Source organism: Rana temporaria, chromosome 3, assembly GCF_905171775.1.
Source record: "Rana temporaria chromosome 3, aRanTem1.1, whole genome shotgun sequence".
Taxonomy (NCBI): domain Eukaryota; kingdom Metazoa; phylum Chordata; class Amphibia; order Anura; family Ranidae; genus Rana; species Rana temporaria.
Genome location: NC_053491.1, coordinates 99,567,135 through 99,589,231, shown reverse-complemented (window position 1 = coordinate 99,589,231; position 22,097 = coordinate 99,567,135). Strand labels below are relative to the sequence as shown.

At 44.0% G+C, this 22,097-nt stretch overlaps 1 protein-coding gene across 1 annotated transcript in view; it reads left to right on the top strand.

The window, feature by feature from the left end:
* Positions 1 to 22,097, top strand: part of DAPK2 (death associated protein kinase 2) — a 108,122-nt gene that overhangs the window by 36,115 nt on the left and 49,910 nt on the right. Inside the window, exon 3 of the mRNA XM_040343084.1 lies at positions 11,574 to 11,795. Within this exon, the coding sequence (XP_040199018.1) occupies positions 11,574 to 11,795 (222 nt within the window). The remainder of the gene's footprint in view (positions 1 to 11,573; positions 11,796 to 22,097) is intronic.

Below are 22,097 nucleotides of genomic sequence, written 5' to 3'. Positions count from 1 at the left end.
TGGGGAGGGGTTAGACAGTGGTACTGTATAACAGCAATGCATATTCAGTTTGACATGTGACACAGATTGCCAATCAGCTAATTCCCCAGTAAGCAGTCAGAATTGTTTGTTATGTGACAATATACTGTATATATATATATATATGTAGCAACCAGAGAAATTAAAATGGCAATAACCCCTCAAACAAATATATAAAACAGCAGCAAATAGAGTATACAGTTGGTAAACAAAAAAATATATACAGTAGCTCAATGTATACAGTTGGTTAAGAAAATGGACCCACAGAAATTACCCCTAATATTTATACTAGCGAGGGTCCTGCCTAAGCGAAAATTTTGCAATAATAGCCTGTCAGTGTGTATTAAACCCTTTCCCTGCTGGTCAGCACGTTGGGGCCCAGTTCTGGTGTTGGAGCGCTCAAAATAAGTTCCTCCTAATCAAAGTATAGGCGCCTGATGCAATAACGAATAACTCTCTGCGGTGACTGGGGCTTTCCTCTGTTCTCTCTGTGGCTGCATACATTCCTTAAAGTGGTATTAAAACTTTGGTTTTAGCAGCTCCGATCCTCTTATTTTTGGGTCCCCCCTCCGGTGCTCCTGACTCCACCCCCTCGAGCAGTGTCCCCAGAAAAAGCTGCTTGCCCTGAGGGCACTGCTGCATGCTCACTCCTGAGTGTAACAAGCGCACCTCGCGATGTCGTAATGCGTTCCACGCTGGAGCGCATACGGCGACCGCGCGATGACGTCATCGCCCGGCGCCACTGCGTTCCACCGTGGAACGTGGAAGTGTGCCGCAATACACAGCGGTTTTCTTGAATCAGTGCTTATGCACTGCACCTGCCTCTACCCTACAAACAGAGCGGTGTGCAGACTGTACACCTTTCTATAATTGTCAGCCGTAGCTCGGCCACACTACAATCATTGGTGCCATCGCTCCCCATGCTGCAAACTACACCAAGCTGCAACTCCAGCATTTCTGCTGTTACCTTGACTGCTTCTGACTGCCATTGCTGGGGACAACCTAAGAGATCTTCCTTGCTGACACCCTACACTAAGGAATCCCTTGTTGCTACACTGAAGCCCTGCAAACGCATAAGTAGCAATTGTTTCACTTCTAGTACTTTAGAAAGATCTGCTGCATATATTCCTCCTAAAACAATTGCTGATATTTATTATGGCTTGTAGCTATTAACATACTACTTGGGACCGACTGTTGTGCCTATGGTTGTTTGCAGAGGAACATCTTAAAGGGACATCTACTCTCAAAATGACCTGAGCTATATTTGCCTCTCATATGAAACTATTAATTGTCTTTACAATTCCTATTTACTACGTGCTTGACAAAGGTGTTATTTGATTATGGGCCTTGCCCTAACTTGCTGAACATGTTCGCCCTAACTTTTCTATGCTAAGGGTTGATGGCATTTCATACCAACTCCCTTAGTGGCCTAATGCATTTCTATATGTTTAAGTAATATGATATAGAGAATGCCCAAACTCCTGTTTGTGTGGAGTGACGCCTGGGGTCCGTACTGATAATCACTTGCATATAGAAGTGCATTGGAATCTTTAAGTGTATGCTATAATTTTAAACGCTAAGCTCTGGTCGCATGTTGTAATGCGTCCAACCTTAGTAGCTCAACGCCTTTCTTTATGTGAGGGAGAGATGATGTAGAGAACCCCCAAACTCCTGTTTGCGTGGAGTGAGTTTTATATGCATGCAGTTATCCTGCATGGGTGAGATCTTCAGTCCAGTGTCCTCTCTTGCCCAGCTGGCCAGAATCTGCATATTTCAAGATGAGGCCTGTTCTCTGAAAGAGCATACATGGAATTTGACACATTGATCGTGTTGATTGTTTACGTGTTCAGCACTTTGTGTTCTGGCAGCTTATATCAGCCTCTTTTTCAATAGAATAGGTCTGTAGATGCTAATCAGTGATACCAAAACCCAAACAGCCTTGCATACCTTGCATTTTAACCTCCATAAGCATAAAAACAAAGATATTAGTGATCGCAATGCTTGCATGATTTTATTCTTTTTGAAACACAACTTGAGCAAAACTGCATAAGGCCTCATGCACAAGTGCATATTAAAAAAAACTATCTATACTGTATTTTTCTGCCAAGAGATGGCAATAAATTTAAGCGTAAACATGCTTGTTTTGGTGTGTAATTATGCATGTTTATGCACATTTACAGGAGTATGGTGTTTAGAAGAGCATAAACTCTACTATTCTCCTGCAAAAGAAAACCCACCCAAGCTCTCCCGCTGTATAATGTAGTTAGTGTGCAGAGTGGTCGGTGCTCTGGCTAATTGAGTTCACAGAGAATCCATAACAAGTACAAGCCGGCAACTCAACAGCTTCTCCATAGAACATTTTATTGTAGCATTATAGCAGTAACATCATCAAAATGCTGACGCGTTTCAGCCTTCTTTAACCACTAGCCGACCGTGCACCGTCATTATACGGCGGCAGGTCGGCTCTCCTGGGCGAAAGCCCGTAGCTATACGTCCGCTCTTCGAGCGGCCACTAGGGGGCGCGTGCGCGCGCCGCCGGAGGGGCGCGCGCGCGCGCCCCCCGCTCGCCCCCGACTCCCGTGCGTGTGCCCGGCGGGCGCGATCGCCGCCGGGCACACGTGATCGCTCGTTACAGAGCGGGGACCGGGAGCTGTGTGTGTAAACACACAGCTCTCGGTCCTGTCAGCGGAGGAAATGCTGATTTTCTGTTCATACAATGTATGAACAGAAGATCAGTGTTTCCCCTAGTGAGGCCACCCCCCCCCCCCACAGTAAGAACACACCCAGGCATACTTAACCCCTTCCCCGCCCCCTAGTGTTAACCCCTTCACTGCCAGTGGCATTTTTATAGTAATCCAATGCATTTTTATAGCACTGATCGCTATAAAAATGCCAATGGTCCCAAAAACTTGTCAAAAGTGTCCGAAGTGTCCGCCATAATGTCGCAGTAACGAAAAAAAATCGCTGATCACCGCCATTACTAGTAAAAAAAATATATTAATAAAAATGCCATAAAAATACCCCCTATTTTGTAAACGCTATAACTTTTGCGCAAACCAATCAATAAACGCTTATTGCGATTTTTTTTACGAAAAATATGTAGAAGAATACGTATCGGCCTAAACTAAGGAAAAAAATTTTTTTTTATATATTTTTTGGGGGATATTTATTACAGCAAAATGTAAAAAATATTATTTTTTTTCAAAATTGTCGCTCTATTTTTGTTTATGGCGCAAAAAATAAAAACCGCAGAGGTGATCAAATACCACCAAAAGAAAGCTCTATTTGTGGGAAAAAAAGGACGCCAATTTTGTTTGGGAGCCACGTCGCACGACCGCGCAATTGTCAGTTAAAGCGTCGCAGTCCCGAATCGCAAAAAGTGCTCTGGTCTTTGACCAGCAATATGGTCCGGGGGTTAAGTAGTTAAAAGCAATATTTTGATGAAGGCTTAGGCCAAAACGCGTCAGCTTTTGGATGATGTTACTGCTGTAATGCTACAATAAAACATTTGATGGAGAAGCTGTTGAGTTGCCAGCTTCTACTATTTCACTGGCCTGACTATTCATTTATTCTAGCTACTGGAGTAAATTATTGCGTCTAAACATGCGTAAATTATGCCCATAAGCTTCTCTCTAAAAACAGCTTTGGGGCAATTTATTAATTAGTGCGCTTGCGGGACGTTCTGAAAAGTCCTGCAATAAGCATCTTTGGGGTGGTTTGGGAGCAGTGTATACACCACTCCCAAAACGCCCTGCTCATTAAATTAAATGGGCAGTGCTGGCAAAGCGCCGCAACGCGGGCGATTTTAACCCTTTCTTCAGCTGCTATTGGTGGTTAAAAGCACCCCTCTAGTGTCCGAAAACCGCCGCTAAAATGACGGTAAAGTACTGCTAAACCGCTAATGCCAGGCAGTGCCGCGACACGGGCGATTTTAACCCTTTCTTCGGCTGCTATCGGTGGTTAAAAGTGACCCTCTAGTATCCGAAAAGTGCCGCTAAATGACGGTAAAGTGCTGCTAAACCGCTAACGCCAGGCGCTTTCAGTGTGAAAGTAGCCTTCATGCCACATTTCTTCCTACTTAAAGCGGAGGTTCACCCGTACATAACATTTTTTAGCCTTAGATTCCTGCTCATTTTGTCTAGGAGAATCGGCTAGTTATTTTTTAATCTAAGCTGTACTTACCGTTTACGAGATGCATCTTCTCCGCCGCTTCCGGGTATGGGCTGCGGGACTGGGCGTTCCTATTTTGATTGACAGTCTTCCGAGAGGCTTCCGACGGTCGCATCCATCACGTCACGATTTTCCGAAAGAAGCCAAACGTCGGTGCGCAGGCGCAGTATAGAGCCGCACCGACGTTCGGCTTCTTTCGGCTACTCGTGACGCGATGGATGCGACCGTCGGAAGACTGTCAATCAAGAAGGAACGCCCAGTCCCGAAGACCCATACCCGGAAGCGACGGAGAAGATCGCTCTCTACAACGGTAAGTACTGCTCGGATTTTAAAACAACTAGCCGATTCCCCTAGACAAAATGACTACATACGGTTACTGTCAGCGGCTATAGGCATTAGCAGTAGCCACTGTATTCTGCCTGCGCCCCCTGCTGGCAGAATACAATAGCACAGCGGGAGGCATTCGCCCATTAACACTGACTATGTTAATGGGGAGAATCAAGCGATTTTCTTTTCTTCCACCCTTCGTATCATCTATGGTCAGTCTTAGACTGAATTTTAGGTCTACCACAATGATATCTGGACTCTGACTGGTTACTATAGACAGCATCTGCATGTGCTTTCTTAGTTTCTTTCTTGTTTTCATAAATAAATAAGCCTTTTGACTACACTCTATAGTAAAGGAGCTCCATATAAAAGCAGTAACAGCCAGGTGCCTCTATCTGTTAGGTGAAAGGTGATATGGTTGGGGAACTGTTTGCTACGTGACGATACACCTGTTGTTGGGCAAACAAAATAAATAAGTATTGTGAATAATACTTTATGAGTACAGTACATTAGACATCATATCACTTTATTGTACATACTATATTCTAATCTTGCAGCAATTATCTTGTTACTGATTACAGAAAAGTTTCAGCAAAGACAGACAACTGTATGATTTGGAGAAATATTAAATACACACCAGGAGCATTATACATATAACATGAAAATGTCGTCTGCAATGCCGCACTCCAGGCAACAGTGAAATGCACAATACAATACATATAAGGGAGCTGTTTTCCTTCAAAAGATGTTTTCCCTTTGTCCAGTCAGTCCTGAGATTTACATACACAGCATAGCCAATATGGTGACCTTGCTATTTTTTACTGCACTTAGAGTTGAGCTTTTAAATACACGTTAAGTGCCTTAAATACACGTCGCGTGTCTTCTGCCGTAGACGAGCGCCGTCACCACTCCTCTCTTCTGTGTGCGCTGTTTGTCACCGTCCCCTCTCCTCTGTTAGTTCTATCACTCAGACCTCATTAAAACATAGGGCTTGATTTACTAAAACGGGAGCACTCAGAATCTGGTGCCGCTGTGCATGGTAGCCAATCAGCTTCTAACTTCAGCTTGTTCAAATAAGCTTTGACAATAAAACCAAGATGCCGATTGGTTTCTGTGCAGAGCTGCACCAGGTTTTGCACTCCAGCTTTAGTAAATAACTCTTAGGCCTCGTACACACGACAGAGTTTCTCGGCAGAATTCACAGAGAAACTCGGTCAAAACCCGGATTCTGCCGAGAAACTCTGTCGTCTGTACAGTTTTGGCTCGATGGAGCCGCCGAGGAACTCGACGAGAAAATAGAGAACATGTTCTCTATTTTCTCGTTGTTCTATGGGAGAAGGCGGCCCGCCGAGCTCCTCGGCGGCTTCATCCCAAAACTCGACGAGGAACTCGACGTGCCAAGCACGTCGAGTTCCTCTGTCGTGTGTACGGGGCCTTATAGTTTCCCTCTGAGCAATGTGGTCAAACAGCCTGGGGAGAGGAGGGGGCGCTGTTGATCACCCTAGCTCAGCATACGGAGTACAGATCAGTACGGAACCAAGTGCTACATGAAGTATTTGATAACTATTTTGTAGTAATAGTGATTCTTCTTTAAACCACTGTGAAAAAGTGGGAAAAAAACTGCGCTAGAACCCAAATAAACAAAGAAGGGAGCTGCTAGCACTCAACCAAACAAAGTCTGGTATAAATGGTGGGTAGTAAGTGCAGTGCTAATGATCAACAATATAGAAAGTGCACACTGGCACTTACACAATGTGAATTGTGAAATGTAAACAAAGATATAAACTAATAATGAAGGTTCAGAGAAGCTTCAAATAACAATGTGAGAGAAGTCCATGTGAAGATTTCTTTAAGCCACTTTAAACCATTTCTTTAAACCACTTCCTGCCCGTAGTACGTCATATGACATCCTGGAATTTCAGCGGGGATCACAGGCATCATTCAGATATCATTATTTTCTGCCGGCAAATCTGTGCACAGAAAGAACAAGTTCCGCCACTTGATCGTTCTTACAGGCGACGGGAGGGGACCTCCCGCCACCATCTGTTGCTTCTCCGGGCTCTCCCGTGCCATCGGGGACCCGGAGAAAAAATCAGCTGGCGCTGGATGACGACCATAGAAATTTCCAGTCATCTCTATGATCGTCGGAGGCCTGGGCGAGACGTTATGACGTCACTTCTGGGCCAAGGATGTAAACAAAGACCCGATTGCGACCGTCAGCATGCGATTGGTGAATTTTTTTTCTCGATCTCATGCTTTTCAGCCTGGAGGAGAGATATAAGGTCTTACTGACCCCGCATCTCTCCATAAATAGGACCTGTCACGATAGATTCCTATTACAAGGGATGTTTACATTTCTTGTAATGGGAAAAAAAGTGATCAAAAAAATGTAAATGTAAAAAAAAGTGTAAAAATAAAAAAAATTAAGTAAAATACAATTTAAAACGCCCCTGTCCCCGGTAGCGTGCGCTCAGAAGTGAACACACACACGTATGTCCCGCCCACAGGGCTTTTTTTATCAGCAAATGGATACAGGAACTACCCCCTCTCAAGCCACCTTTTGTCCCCGCCCCCTACCCAACCCTTGGTTCCACCCCCTACTTCCAGTATTGCCCCTTTTAGAGAATTCAGAATCAAGTGTAATTTTGTGGTATTAAGTCATTTGTATGGAATTTGTTAATAATAACAAGAAAGGTAGTAAAATACAGTTGTATTCAAAATTATTCAACCCCCACTGAAATTGATTGTTTTGCCAAGTTTGACATTGATTTTGATCATTCAGTCATCCTGCTTACAATTAAATCAAAGAGGCACGTGTAGGTCAGACAAATATAACATAACATTTATAATGAAATAACCACAAATGTCTTTTCTGTGCTCACATCATAATCAGTTTTATTCAACCCCCAATTGACATTCAATCTTAGTTCTTAGTACAACATCCTTTTACAGTTATAACAGCTTTTAAACTTGAAGCAAAGCTTGACACAAGTGTCTTGCAGCGATCTACGGGTATCTTCACCCATTCATCATGGGCAAAAGCCTCCAGTTCAGTCACATTCTTAGGCTTGCGCACTGCAACTGCTTTCTTTAAGTCCCACCAGAGGTTCTCAATCGGATTTAAGTCTGGTGACTGCGATGGCCACTCCAAAATGTTCCAGCCTTTAATCTGCAACCATGCTCTAGTGGACTTGGAGGTATGCTTGGGATCATTGTCCTGTTGAAAGGTCCAACATCTCCCAAGCCTCAGGTTTGTGACGGACTGCATCACATTGTCATCCACTATCTCCTGTTACTGAAGAAAATTCATGGTACCTTGCACACGCTGAAGCTTCCCTGTACCTGCTGAAGCAAAACAGCCCCAAAGCATGATTGACCCCCCGCCATGCTTCACAGTAGGCAAGGTGTTCTTTTCATCATAGGCCTTGTTCTTCCTCCTCCAAACATAGCGTTGATCCATGGGCCCAAACACTTCTAATTTTGTTTCATCAGTCCACAGAACACAATCCCAAAACTTCTGTGGTTTATCCACATGATTTTTGCATACTGCAGTCGACTCTTCTTATTCTTTGGAGACAGCAAGGGGGTGCGCCTGGGAGTTCTGGCATGGAGGCATTCATTACGCAGTGTGCGCCGTATTGTCTGAGCAGAAACTTCAGTACCCACATCTGACAAATCTTTTCTCAGTTCCTCAGCAGTCACAAGGGGACTTTTCTCCACTCTACGCTTCAGGTAGCGCTCAGCAGTCGAAGTCAGCATCTTCTTTCTGCCACGACCAGGTAGCGTTTTAAACAGTGCCCTTTGGCTTGAATTTGCGAATGATGCTTCCTATGGTGTCTCTTGGTATGTTTAACATCTTTGCAATCTTCTTATAGCCATTACCCTTCCTGTGAAGAGTAATCACCTCTTCTCTTGTCTTCCCGGACCATTCTCTTGACTTCACCATGTTTGTAACCACACCAGTAAATGTCTAGAAGGAGCTGAGTATCGCAGTCATTTTAAAGCTGCCTGATTGGTGCTTATTAGGCTTTATTGCTGCTCCCTGACATCCACAGGTGTTTTCAATACCTGATTGAAAACACTTCAATGAACCTCTGTTCTTCAGAGTGGTAGTCTTTAAGGGGTTGAATAATTGTGTAAATGAAGAATTCACAAAATAAACATTTACTACTGTATTACAAAACCAATTGATGTCATTTTAGTTGCATATGGTTCTTTAAGAAGTCCTTGTAGGATTTCATTCTGAATACAATTACAAATGTACACTAAATTCCCTAAAACCCTTTACAGCATTGGGGGGTTGAACAATTTTGAACACAACTGTAGATCTATTGTAGCTAGCAACAATGAACACCCCCCACCGCCTTTCAACAATAAATTCATCCATCAACAATAGATTTACAATAACAGCATCAATAGACACTCCAGTAGCCAGCAACTATAGACCCCTCCCTCAACAGTAGATCCATTCCAATGATTGTCTCATGGCAACATAAGATAAATCCCTCCATTAATAATAGATTCCCCAGCAGCCATCATTAATAGACCCTCCAGCACACCCCAGCGCCCCTTAATATTACAGACATACAGTGCTGGAGGTGCCGGAACTGTGTTCCCCCATGTTCCTGCAAAAGAAAAGCCCTGCCCGCCCACATATGTAAATGCAGTTCAAACTACACATGTGAGGTATCGACACGTGCGTTAGAGCGCAAGCTACAATTCTAGTACTAGACCTCCTCTGTAACTCTAAACTGGTAACCTGTAAAAAAATGTGAAGCGTCGCCTATGGAGACTTTTAAGTACCGAAGTTTGGCGCCATTCCATGAGTGTGCGCAATTTTAAAGCTGACATATTGGGTATCTGTTTACTCTGCGTAACATCATCTTTTACATTATATAAAAAAATTAGGCTAACTTTACTGTTTTGTTATTTTTTAATTCATGAAACATTTTTTTCTCAAAAAAAAAAAAAGGTGTTTGAAAAGTTATTGCACAAATACCGTGCAAGATAAAAAGTTGCAATGCCTGCCATTTTTTTTTTTTTTTTTACATTAAATGACAATGCCTGCCATTTTATTCTCTAGGGTGTCTGCTAAAAAAAAATAATGTTTCGGGGTTCTGAGTAATTTTCAAGCAAAAAAAAAATATGATTTTTACTTGTAGGAGAGGAGTGCCAGAATAGGCATGGAAGTGGTTAATGTCCCAATAACCAACTGTGCATCCAGGACTATCGGTTTAAAGCCCCGATATAGCTGTTTATCTAACTTCATGCAATTGTTTCAGCCCATTGTCCATCATCATGAATACTGATGAGGAGTGAAAAGATAGCATAGCTGTTGATAATATTGATACAGTAAAACCTTGTTTTGAGAGTTACTTGGTTTGAGAGCGTTTTGCAAGACAAGCAAAATATTTTAATACATTTTGCCTTGATATACAAGCGATGTCTTGATATAAGAGTAGCGTCATGTCACAACTGAGTATAAAAAAGAAGAGAGGAGCCTCTAAGTGTAGCAATATGGTTACATTTAATAAAGGTACAACTTATTGCTACACTTAGAGGTGCCTCTCTTCTCTTTTATACCCGGTAAAAAAAAAATGCTTTGATATACAAGTATATAAAATAGGAAGATACTGCGCAGGTCTATGAGTGAATTAGTGATGACACTATAAACATATGTGAGAAAAATAATAAAAATAAAAATAATAAATATAAAAATAAAAAAAGGCTGCTGCAACTTATATGTAAGATACACACACAAATACAATATAAAAAGAAAAGCTGCGCTGCAAATTGAATTAACATAAATGTTCAATTATGTATTATAGTGCACAAATTCCCAGTGCAAAACTGAAAGGTAAATAAGTGCAAAAAGTCCATATATGAAGTATCACAGAGGAATGCAGGAAGTGACAGGAAGTTCTCCGAATAAGTGAAGCTAAATATCCAGGCATAAATCTTGTGACTCAGATGACAAATCCACCACCACTTATGTATCAGCTGCTTACCAGAGCAAGAATAAATTCAAGCATGTACAACATGGGTCAATATGGATCCTGGATAGACTGCCACTCTCTCTCCTGTATCACCAATCCTCTATGTCAGACCAACTTTCTCCATAGATGTTACCCAAAGGAGAAAAACACTCACATGGTGTGATATCGTTTTAAAATTGTTTAATGTAAAAAGGTATTGCACTCACATGAAAAACGGTTAAAAAGTGCGATCGATAATCGTATAGCCGGCCGGCTCTGCTGTCTGCTCGTCCTTCAGGGTAGACAGCGTGGATCGTGGTGACGTCAGCACGTCACCACGATACTGATGATACGTGCTGACGTCACCACGATCCACGCTGTCTACCCGGAAGGACGAGCAGACAGCAGAGCCGGCCGGCTATACGATTATCGATCGCACTTTTTAACCGTTTTTCATGTGAATGCAATACCTTTTTACATTAAACAATTTTAAAACGATATCACACCATGTGAGTGTTTTTCTCCTTTGGGTAACATCTATGGAGAAAGTTGGTCTGACATAGAGGATTGGTGATACAGGAGAGAGAGTGGCAGTCTATCCAGGATCCATATTGACCCATGTTGTACATGCTTGAATTTATTCTTGCTCTGGTAAGCAGCTGATACATAAGTGGTGGTGGATTTGTCATCTGAGTCACAAGATTTATGCCTGGATATTTAGCTTCACTTATTCTGAGAACTTCCTGTCACTTCCTGCATTCCTCTGTGATACTTCATATATGGACTTTTTGCACTTATTTACCTTTCAGTTTTGCACTGGGAATTTGTGCACTATAATACATAATTGAACATTTATGTTAATTCAATTTGCAGCGCAGCTTTTCTTTTTATATTGATATACAAGTGCTTTGGATTACAAGCATGCTTCTGGAACAAATTATGCTCACAATCCAAGGTTTTACTGTACATGCTCAAGTTTGTTACCCAGAACTGAAGGTTATACCTAAATACATTGCAATATGTTATCATCTAACCTCCCCTCTGCATTGCTCTGGACTTACAGCTTGTTTTCTGTTTCCCCAGTGGGCAATTTGCCATAGTAAAGAGGTGCAGAGAAAAGAAGACGGGCATAGAATACGCTGCAAAATTCATCAAGAAGAGACAGAGCCGCGTCAGTCGTAGAGGTGTAACTCGGGAGGAGATTGAAAGGGAGGTGAACATCCTACGTGGTATCCAGCATCCTAACATCGTCACCCTTCAGGATGTATATGAGAACAAGACTGATGTGGTTCTCATCCTGGAGCTGTAAGTTTCATGGGTTCCCGAAGAGAGGATGACAGTACAATGTGACCTAGGTGACATTGTTTTATGTAATGGGGTTATAGAAAGAGTATGTAAAATCTGATGACTATGACATTTGAGGGAGCCCAGGACTAAGTAATCAAATGGTAATACCACATAGGAAAACCATATTTAGGCATATAAAAGCTGTCAAGAAAGGGAATAATAATGCTGAGATGAAGGAAACATTAAACACAGAGACAGGAAGCACTACTGGACAAGTCATAGTGCAGAAGGAAATGAAATAATTCTTCCTTCCTTTAGCTTCCTCCTCATCTTCCTATGTCATGTCTTTCACATAATATCTTTTGTACAGATGCCCAAGGATCACTGGGGGAGGGTGCCTTCCATGAAAGGACTTTGCTTACAGAATGTCAGGATGTTGATGAGGTTATTTTCATGATGTTCCCTTGTTAAGGTCACAGAATCACTAAAACTGGTATTTACCAAGCTGCAAAGATCGTGGTCCTACAGTATCAGTGCTGCGGCAGAATTTGACACTTTGTGAACAGAAAAACATATTTGGAAATAGGACGTTGTATGACAAGTTCCTAGATTTTCTTCTAAGTCCTCCTGCACACTGCTCGTCTTACAAGCGCTTGACTATTTTTTTCCCTGCCTCTAAATGCCCTATGTTAGCCTAGGTATCCATGCACACATGTGCGTTTCGAGGCAGGGGCGTTTAGGGGCACCAATCTGAATGCACCAAAATCACATTGAGAGACAAACATTTGGTCAGAAGCAATGCCCAGCGTGCCCAAACATGTTTAAACACACCTAAACGCCAGGCTCATTTGGCACTTGAGCATTCATTCACTTCAGTGGCCAGAATAAATGAATATTCTGCCCAATGACATGATTAAATGCCTGAAAGTATCCAAACTCACCTAAATGCATTTAAAAAAATGCAGCTTTAGGTGCGTTTTTAACGCTGCCTTTCTCCTATCAGGAGATAGGCGTTCAGAAAAACCTAGTGTGCATGATGCCAAAGGTGTATATATATAAAATCAACTTTAAAAAAAAAAAAAAATACAAATAACTGTAAATTCTGGGCCAGATTCTTAGAGGAGATACGACGGCGTATCTCCAGATACGTCGTCGTATCTCTGCGCCCGGCCGGTCGTATCTATGCGCCTGATTCTTAGAATCAGTTACGCATAGATATTTGTTAGATCCGACAGGCGTAAGTCTCTTACGCCGTCGGATCGTAACTGCATTTTTAAGCTGACCGCTAGGGGCGTGTATGCTGATTTACGCGGCGAAATATGTAAATCAGCAAGATACGCGAATTCCCGAACGTACGCGCGGCCGACGCAGTAAATTTACGCTGTTTCCGTTAGGCTTTTCCCGGCGTATAGTTTACCCCTGCTATATGGTGGCGTAAGTGCGGCGTACCAATGTTAAGTATGGCCGTCGTTCCCGCGCCGAAATTTTAAAATTTTGCGTCGTTTGCGTAACTCGTCCGTGAATAGGGCTGGACGTAATTTACGTCCACGTCAAAACCAATACGTCCTTGCGGCGTATTAGGAGCAATGCACACTGGGAGATTTCCACGGACGGCGCGTGCACCGTTCGTGAAAAACGTCAACCACGTCGGGTCACAGAAGATTAACATAAAACACGCCCCCCTGTCCCACATTTGAATTAGGCGGGCTTACGCCGGCCGATTTACGCTACGCCGCTGCAACTTACGGAGCAAGTGCTTTGAGAACACAGCACTTGCCCGTCTAAGTTGCGGCGGCGTAACGTAAATCGGATACGTTACGCCGCCGCAAACATACGCGCTCCTACGAGAATCTGGCCCTTAATTGGCTGTAATGCCATTGCACATATTACCTGAATATATTACCAACATTAAATATTAAGAAAAAATATAACAAAAACCTTTTTCTGATTTTTTTTTCTCTTTCAGCAGCTTAGTGGATGCCCCTTACTTATCCTTATGCGGCAGTGGAATAGTGCAATTACATGTTTAAACTTTAATATGCTATTATTATAGACTCTAGATGGAATTGTGTTGCCAATTCAGAAATGGTCAGCAGAGTAGTGTTAATTTTGATGTCAATTTTTTATTTAGTTTTAGTCATTTTGACTAAAATGCTATTTAACCACTTAAGGACCCCTTCACGCCGATTTACGTCGGCAGAATGGCACGGCTGGGCACATCAACGTATATGTACGTTGCCCTTTAAGCCCAGCCGTGGGGTCGCGCACGCATGCACGCGACCCGGTCCGAAGCCCTGTGACCACGGCCGCGGGACTCGCGGACCCGATTGACGCTGGAGTCCCGCAGTCGGTCCCCGGAGCTGAAGAACGGGGAGAGCTGTGTGTAAACACAGCTTCCCCGTTCTTTACTGTGGGCCGTGATCGATCGTGTGTTCCCTTATATAGGGAATCACAATCGATGACGTCACACCTACAGCCACATCCCCCTACAGTTAGAAACAGACATGAGGTCACACATAACCCCATCAGCGCCCCCTTGTGGTTAACTCCCAATTGTCATTTTCACAGTAAACAATGCATTTTAAATGCATTTTTTGCTGTGAAAATGACAATGGTCCCAAAAATGTGTCAAAATTGTCAGAAGTGTCCGCCATAATGTCGCAGTCACGAAAAAAATCGCAGATCGCCGCCATTAAAAAAATCGCAGATCACCGCCAAAAAATTTAAAAAATGGAATAAAACTATTTTGTAAACGCTATAAATTTTGCGCAAACCAACCGATAAACGCTTATTGCGATTTTTTTTACCAAAAGTAGGTAGAATACGTATCGGCCTAAACTGAGGGGAAAAAAATGTATATATATTTTTGGGGGATATTTATTATAGCAAAAAGTAAAAAATATTGCATTTTTTTCAAAATTGTCGCTCTATTTTTGATTATAGCGCAAAAAATAAAAACCGCAGAGGTGATCAAATACCACCAAAAGAAAGCTCTATTTGTGGGAAAAAAAGGACGCCAATTTTGTTTGGCAGCCACGTCGCACGACCGCGCAATTGTCAGTTAAAGCGACGCAGTGCCGAATCGCAAAAACTGGCCGGGTCCGGGTCTTAAAGCGGAGTTCCACCCTATTTTACAACTTCTTTGCATTCGTTTTTACACTGCCCCCTTAAATACATTTGGGATGTTTTTTTTTTGTCTTTTAAAAACTCACGTTTTTATCTGTGAGTCTCTTATTCCCCCGCCGCGGCGGAATGGCCCCCCCCCCGCCGCATCCAGCGCTGCTATGCCTCCTGGGATATGTGTGTCATCAATCCCAGGAGGCTGGGCTGAACATCGCAGCCGTGGATGAACATCTCGGGGGGCGGGAGGGAGGGAGGGCAGTGCCGCCCATAGAGGTGGTGTCCTTCCTCTTCTCCCTCTCCAACTCCTCCCCCGTCCTAGCTTCTCCACCCGTCCGTCACCGCCGCCGTCCTCCTCCCTCCACCACCCGCCCACCTGCCATCTGTCTCCGATGCACGGAGATACAGATCATCAGACAGGCAGAGCGGATCTCTGTCTGATAGGTCTGTATCTGAGAGCACCGAGCATAGTACAGCCCCGCCTCCCTGTACATAGAGACAGCGCTCTGCACTGTGTGTTACAATTCTAGTGCAGGGAGGCGGGGCTGTACTATGCTCGGTGCTCTCAGATACAGACCAATCAGAGATCCGCTCTGTATGCCTGATCATCTGTACCTCCCCCACTCTGCACATAATGTTGTCACCGCACTAATGTCACGCACTGATGTCACCGCACTAACATCACCGCACTAATGTCACCGCACTAATGTCACGCACTAACATCACCGCACTAATGTCACGCACTGATGTCACCGCACTAACATCACCGCACTAATGTCACCGCACTAATGTCACGCACTAACATCACCGCACTAATGTCACGCACTGATGTCACCGCACTAATGTCACGCACTAACATCACTGCACTAATGTCACGCACTGATGTCACCGCACTAACATCACCGCACTAATGTCACGCAATGATGTCACCGCACTAACATCACCGCACTAATGTCACCGCACTAACATCACCGCACTAATGTCACGCACTGATGTCACCGCACTAACATCACCGCACTAATGTCACCGCACTAACATCACCGCACTAATGTCACGCACTGATGTCACCGCTCTAATGTCACGCACTGATGTCACCGCACTAACATCACCGCACTAATGTCACGCACTGATGTCACCGCACTAACATCACCGCACTAATGTCACGCACTGATGTCACGCACTGATATCACCGCACTAACATCACCGCACTAATGTCACGCACTGATGTCACCGCACTAATGTCACCGCACTAACATCACCGCACTAATGTCACGCACTGATGTCACCGCACTAATGTCACGCACTGATGTCACCGCACTAACATCACCGCACTAATGTCACGCACTGATGTCACCGCACTAATGTCACCGCACTAATGTCACCGCACTAACATCACCGCACTAATGTCACGCACTGATGTCACCGCACTAACATCACCGCACTAATGTCACGCACTGATGTCACCGCACTAACATCACCGCACTAATGTCACGCACTGATGTCACCGCACTAACATCACCGCACTAATGTCACGCACTGATGTCACCGCACTAACATCACCGCACTAATGTCACCGCACTAATGTCACCGCACTAATGTCACGCACTGATGTCACCGCACTAACATCACCGCACTAATGTCACGCACTGATGTCACCGCACTGATATCACCGCACTAACATCACCGCACTAATGTCACACACTGATGTCACCGCACTAATGTCACGCACTGATGTCACCGCACTAACATCACCGCACTAATGTCACCGCACTAATGTCACCGCACTAACATCACCGCACTAATGTCACGCACTGATGTCACCGCACTAACATCACCGCACTAATGTCACGCACTGATGTCACCGCACTTACATCACCGCACTAATGTCACCGCACTAATGTCACGCACTGATGTCACCGCACTAACATCACCGCACTAACGTCACGCACTGATGTCACCGCACTAACATCACTGCACTAATGTCATGCACTGATGACACCGCACTAACATCACCGCACTAACGTCACCGCACTAATGTCACCGCACTAACATCACCGCACTAACATCACCGCACTAACGTCACCACACTAATGTCACCGCACTAACATCACCGCACTAATGTCACCGCACTAACGTCACCGCACTAACATCACCGCACTAACATCACCGCACTAATGTCACCGCACTAATGTCACCGCACTAATGTCACCGCACTAATGTCACCGCACTAACATCACCGCACTAACATCACCGCACTAACGTCACCGCACTAACATCACCGCACTAACATCACCGCACTAACATCACCGCACTAATGTCACCGCACTGATGTCACCGCACTGATGTCACCGCACTAACATCACCGCACTAACGTCACCGCACTAATGTCACCGCACTGATGTCACCGCACTAACATCACCGCACTAACGTCACCGCACTAATGTCAGCGCACTAACATCACCGCACTAACATCACCGCACTGATGTCACTGCACTAACATCACCGCACTAACGTCACCGCACTAACATCACCGCACTAATGTCACCGCACTGACGTCACCGCACTAATGTCACCGCACTAACATCACCGCACTAATGTCACAGCACTAACATCACCGCACTAACATCACCGCACTAACGTCACCGCACTAACATCACCGCACTAACATCACCGCACTAACATCACCGCACTAACGTCACCGCACTGATGTCACCGCACTAACATCACCGCACTAACATCACCGCACTAACATCACCGCACTAATGTCACCGCACTGATGTCACCGCACTAACATCACCGCACTAACGTCACCGCACTAACATCACCGCACTAATGTCACCGCACTGACGTCACCGCACTAACGTCACCGCACTAACATCACCGCACTAACATCACCGCACTAACGTCACCGCACTAACATCACCGCACTAACATCACCGCACTAACGTCACCGCACTGATGTCACCGCACTAACATCACCGCACTAACATCACCGCACTAACGTCACCGCACTAATGTCACCGCACTGATGTCACCGCACTAACATCACCGCACTAACATCACCGCACTAACGTCACCGCACTAACGTCACCGCACTAACGTCACCGCACTAACGTCACCGCACTAACGTCACCGTACTAACATCACCGCACTAACAAAATGAATTTATTGACAGTGCACATGTCTAGTATATGTATACACACCACATATATAACAAGAGATGTATATAATCTTGTTATGTAGATATATCTGCACAGGAACAAATTATTTATTATATTTACTGGTTCCTGGAAGGAGGGGGGAGGAGAGGAGGGGAGGAGGGGGGGAGAGGTTTGCTTGCATAGATAAGGGGCGGTAACTTTCTCTGACTCTCCCGTTGCTATTGAAACCTGATCTGAAACCATTACACTGCTTGTACAGCACTGAGCATGTGCGAGGCTGAAATCCAGGAAGTCATACAGTCTGGCTTCATGATGCCCACACTTAAGATGGCCCCAGTCAATTTCTGTTTTATAAAGTGTCTAAATGCTGTAACAACCTAACAAAACGGACCTTAGTTTACAGACTAACTGTAGTAGAATACATTAAGCTTGTGTATTACAGGGGTTTTCATATTTAAAAAGTTTTTATTTTTAAATTTGTGGCCGGAACTCCGCTTTAAGTGGTCAAATTTTTGTTGTATTTTAGTCATCTGAATTGTTTTAGTCGCATTTTAGTCAACTAAAATAGTGTTAATTTAGTAGAGGAAATTAACTCTGCAGGGCACATAGAGAACAATTGTTTTTTTGTTGTGCCCTTGCAGAATGCATGCAGAAAAATTGACGTTTCTGCACCATGGTGTGAACAAGGCCTTAACTTCTTGAGACCCGGGCCATAGTAAAAAGACGGCCACAAGGTGGCTCTATAGATCCAGGAGGATCTATAGAGTGGCCTCGGGTCCTCCGGCCACTGGGGGGCGCACGCGTGACCGGTGCGTCACTGAGATGCTGATGCGTGTGCCTGGCTGCCGCGATGTCCGCCAGGTACCCGTGATCGGCAGTGACAGAGCAGGGACGTAGATCTCTGTGTGTAAACACGTCCTGTCAGGGAGAGGAGACCGATGCTGTGTCCCTTGTACATAGGGACACAGATCGGTCACCTCCCCCAGTCAGTCCCCTCCCCCCCACAGTAAGAATTACTCCCATGGTACACATTTAACCCCTTCCTCGCCCCCTAGTGTTAACCCCTTCCCTGCCAGTCACATTTATACAGTAATCAGTGAATATTTATAGCACTGTTTGCTGTATAAATGTAAATGGACCCAAAAATGTGTCAAAAGTGTCCGATGTGTCCGCCATAATATGGCAGTCCCAATAAAAATCGCAGATCGCCGCCATTACTAGTAAAAAAAAAAAAAAAATTGTCAGAATTCTATCCCCTATTTTGTAGCCGCTATAACTTTTGCGCAAACCAATCACTATATGCTTATTGCGATTTTTTTTCCCCAAAATTTGTAGAAGAATACATATCGGCCTAAACTGAGAAAAAAAAATGTTTTAAAAAAAAAAAAAATTGGGATATTTATTATAGCTAAAAGTAAAAAAATATTGTGTTTTTTTCAAAATTGTTGCTATTTTGTTGTTTATTGCGCAAAAAAATAAAAACCGCAGAGGTGATCAAATACCACTAAAAGAAAGCTCTATTTGTGATAAAAAAGGATGTCAACTTTGTTTGGGAGCCACGTCGCACGACCACGCAATTTTTAATTAAAGCGTGACAGTGCCGAAAGCTGAAATTTCGCCTGGGCAGGAAGGGGGTATATGTGCCCAGTAAGCAAGTGGTTAAAAAACAAAACCATGAACCCTTATGCCGCGTACAGACGGTCGTTTTTTGTGATGAAATAAAACGATGTTTTAAATCATGAAACAAAACGACGTTTTTCAAACTTCATTTTCAAAAACGATGCAGCATACACACCATCGTTTTTTCCAAAAGCTCTAGCAAAGCGCGGTTACGTTCAGTGCGTACGGCGGCACTCTGTTCCATTCAAACTCACTTCATAACTTGCTTCTGAGCATGCGCGGGTTTAAAAACGTTGTTTTAAACGTTGTTTTGCCCACACACTATCATTTTAATTGACACAAAAAACGACGTTTTGAAAAACGACACAAAAAATTCAAGCATGTTCGAATTTTTTTTTTTGTCGTTTTTCAGAAGACATACAACGACGTTTTCCCCACACACGGTCATTTTAAATGACGTTTTCAAAAACTATGTTTTTTTTCATCACAAAAAACGAGCGTCTGTACGCGGCATTAGAATTTTTTCTTCTATAAAATTAGCTCATAAGTTGTTTTTTTACTCAATCGAACAAAAAAATATTATAAAAAGGCAACAAATCAACCCATACTTTTTAAGTTAAATTTTTTTATTAGACACAATATACAGTACAATGTACAGAAAGGAGATATGCCAAGCAGCATAGGCCATAAGGTAACAACAGACAAAAAAATACTCTCTAATACCAACGACGACCACAAGACTGGAGCAATTATCCATCAGTTAGCAGATATACTTTATGGAAAAAAGTGCATTACCGAATGGCAGTAAAGAGATAGAATCTGAGTACAAAGAAGGAAAGCTAGAAGTAAGGAAAAGACGAGTTTCAGACCTATTGACCTCCAGAGTTAGTCAGGCCAATCATGGGCGTCCGCTCATAGGGTTAAGGGGGGGCGAGTGACCCCCCCTGGAATCAGCAAGGGTCTGCCATGCTCGGATCTGTAGCTGTGCAGACTCTGTGTTTGTGTGAGTTAGCTCCACAGCTGTTGTAAAATCAGTGTCACGGAGATTACAGAGCTCTTTACTGCCACCTCTGGCTGCTTCTTGTATGTGCACCCTCGTGTTTGCTTTGCTGCCTGTAATGTTTTTTCAAAGGGACATGTGGAAACAGGACTTGGGAGAAGGAAGACCACCAATGACCTTACAAGTGGGGGCTGTGAGTACAAGTGAAGGGAGGAGGCTGATTGTGTACTGGGGGGGGCTGACATATATACAGATGAGGGGGGCAGCTCCGTGCATACAGGTATGATCAGTGAAGGGGGGTGCCAGATATAGGAAATATCATATAATCTGTCCTGTCCTGTATATAGCTATATACACCCATCTTCCTTCCTGTATTCCTCCATCATCACTGACTGCAGATATATATCATCTGTCCCGACTCCTGTATATACCCACCTTCCTTCCTCTATATACCAATACCATCCACTCCTTCTATATACACATACTGTACACCCTCTGTATTGTACATTTGATAAGGCTGCATATCATGGGCACATGCCTGCGCTTTATGGGATAATGACTAAGCCCCTCCCCTTCATGACATTGTCAAAGAAGCGGAGCATAGGTGACCGTAAAATGATGCCCCCCCCTGGAAAAATTTCAGCGGACGCCCATGAGGCCAATATGGAGCTAAGAGGACAGCTGGACAATCATATATTGGGCCCACGTGTCCCACGTCTTCTCAAACAGTTTTATAGTATGATTCATTATACTCGTTATCTATTAATGGGTCATAATCCATGATATCTTATGTTTGTCTTGAGCGAAGACTCTGGCTATAATAGTTTTTGCTGCCAGAAACCCACACTTTTTACATTGCCATATTTATATTGAACTAATGACCAACTAAAGGCATTAATGAGACATGTACAGTATGTAGATTTGTGTGAATCCTTATATTTACTACTATATATCTTCATTGGCAATAATCTCTGCTACAAGAGAAGTATGGGATTTTTTTTATCCCATTATCTTACTTACCTAGATGCTACATCTGTCCCCTGCCGCCTCTCCACTGAGAATCGAGCCACCAAACACCGCCGATTGCTCGATTCTCTCACCTCCCAGAGTGGAGAGCTGCTGCCTGTCAATCAGCAGTTCTCCTGCTCTGCTCCTCCACGCTCACTGGAGCGCTGAGCTGTGGAGGGCTGAGAGGCTGAGAAGCCTATCGGTCCAGGTACCTGGCGGATCCAGACTTCCAGAGTCACGATGACGCGTTGCCTGGACTGATCTTTGCGACGTCCGTAGAGAGCGGACTTCAGACCAATCTCTGCTGAAAATGGGTCACAGGAGTGCAGAACGAATGGCACTCCTGTGACCCCTAGAAGAAGCTTCAGGCTGGACTTCTCCTTTAAATGTCTTCTTTAGCTGCTGATCTTA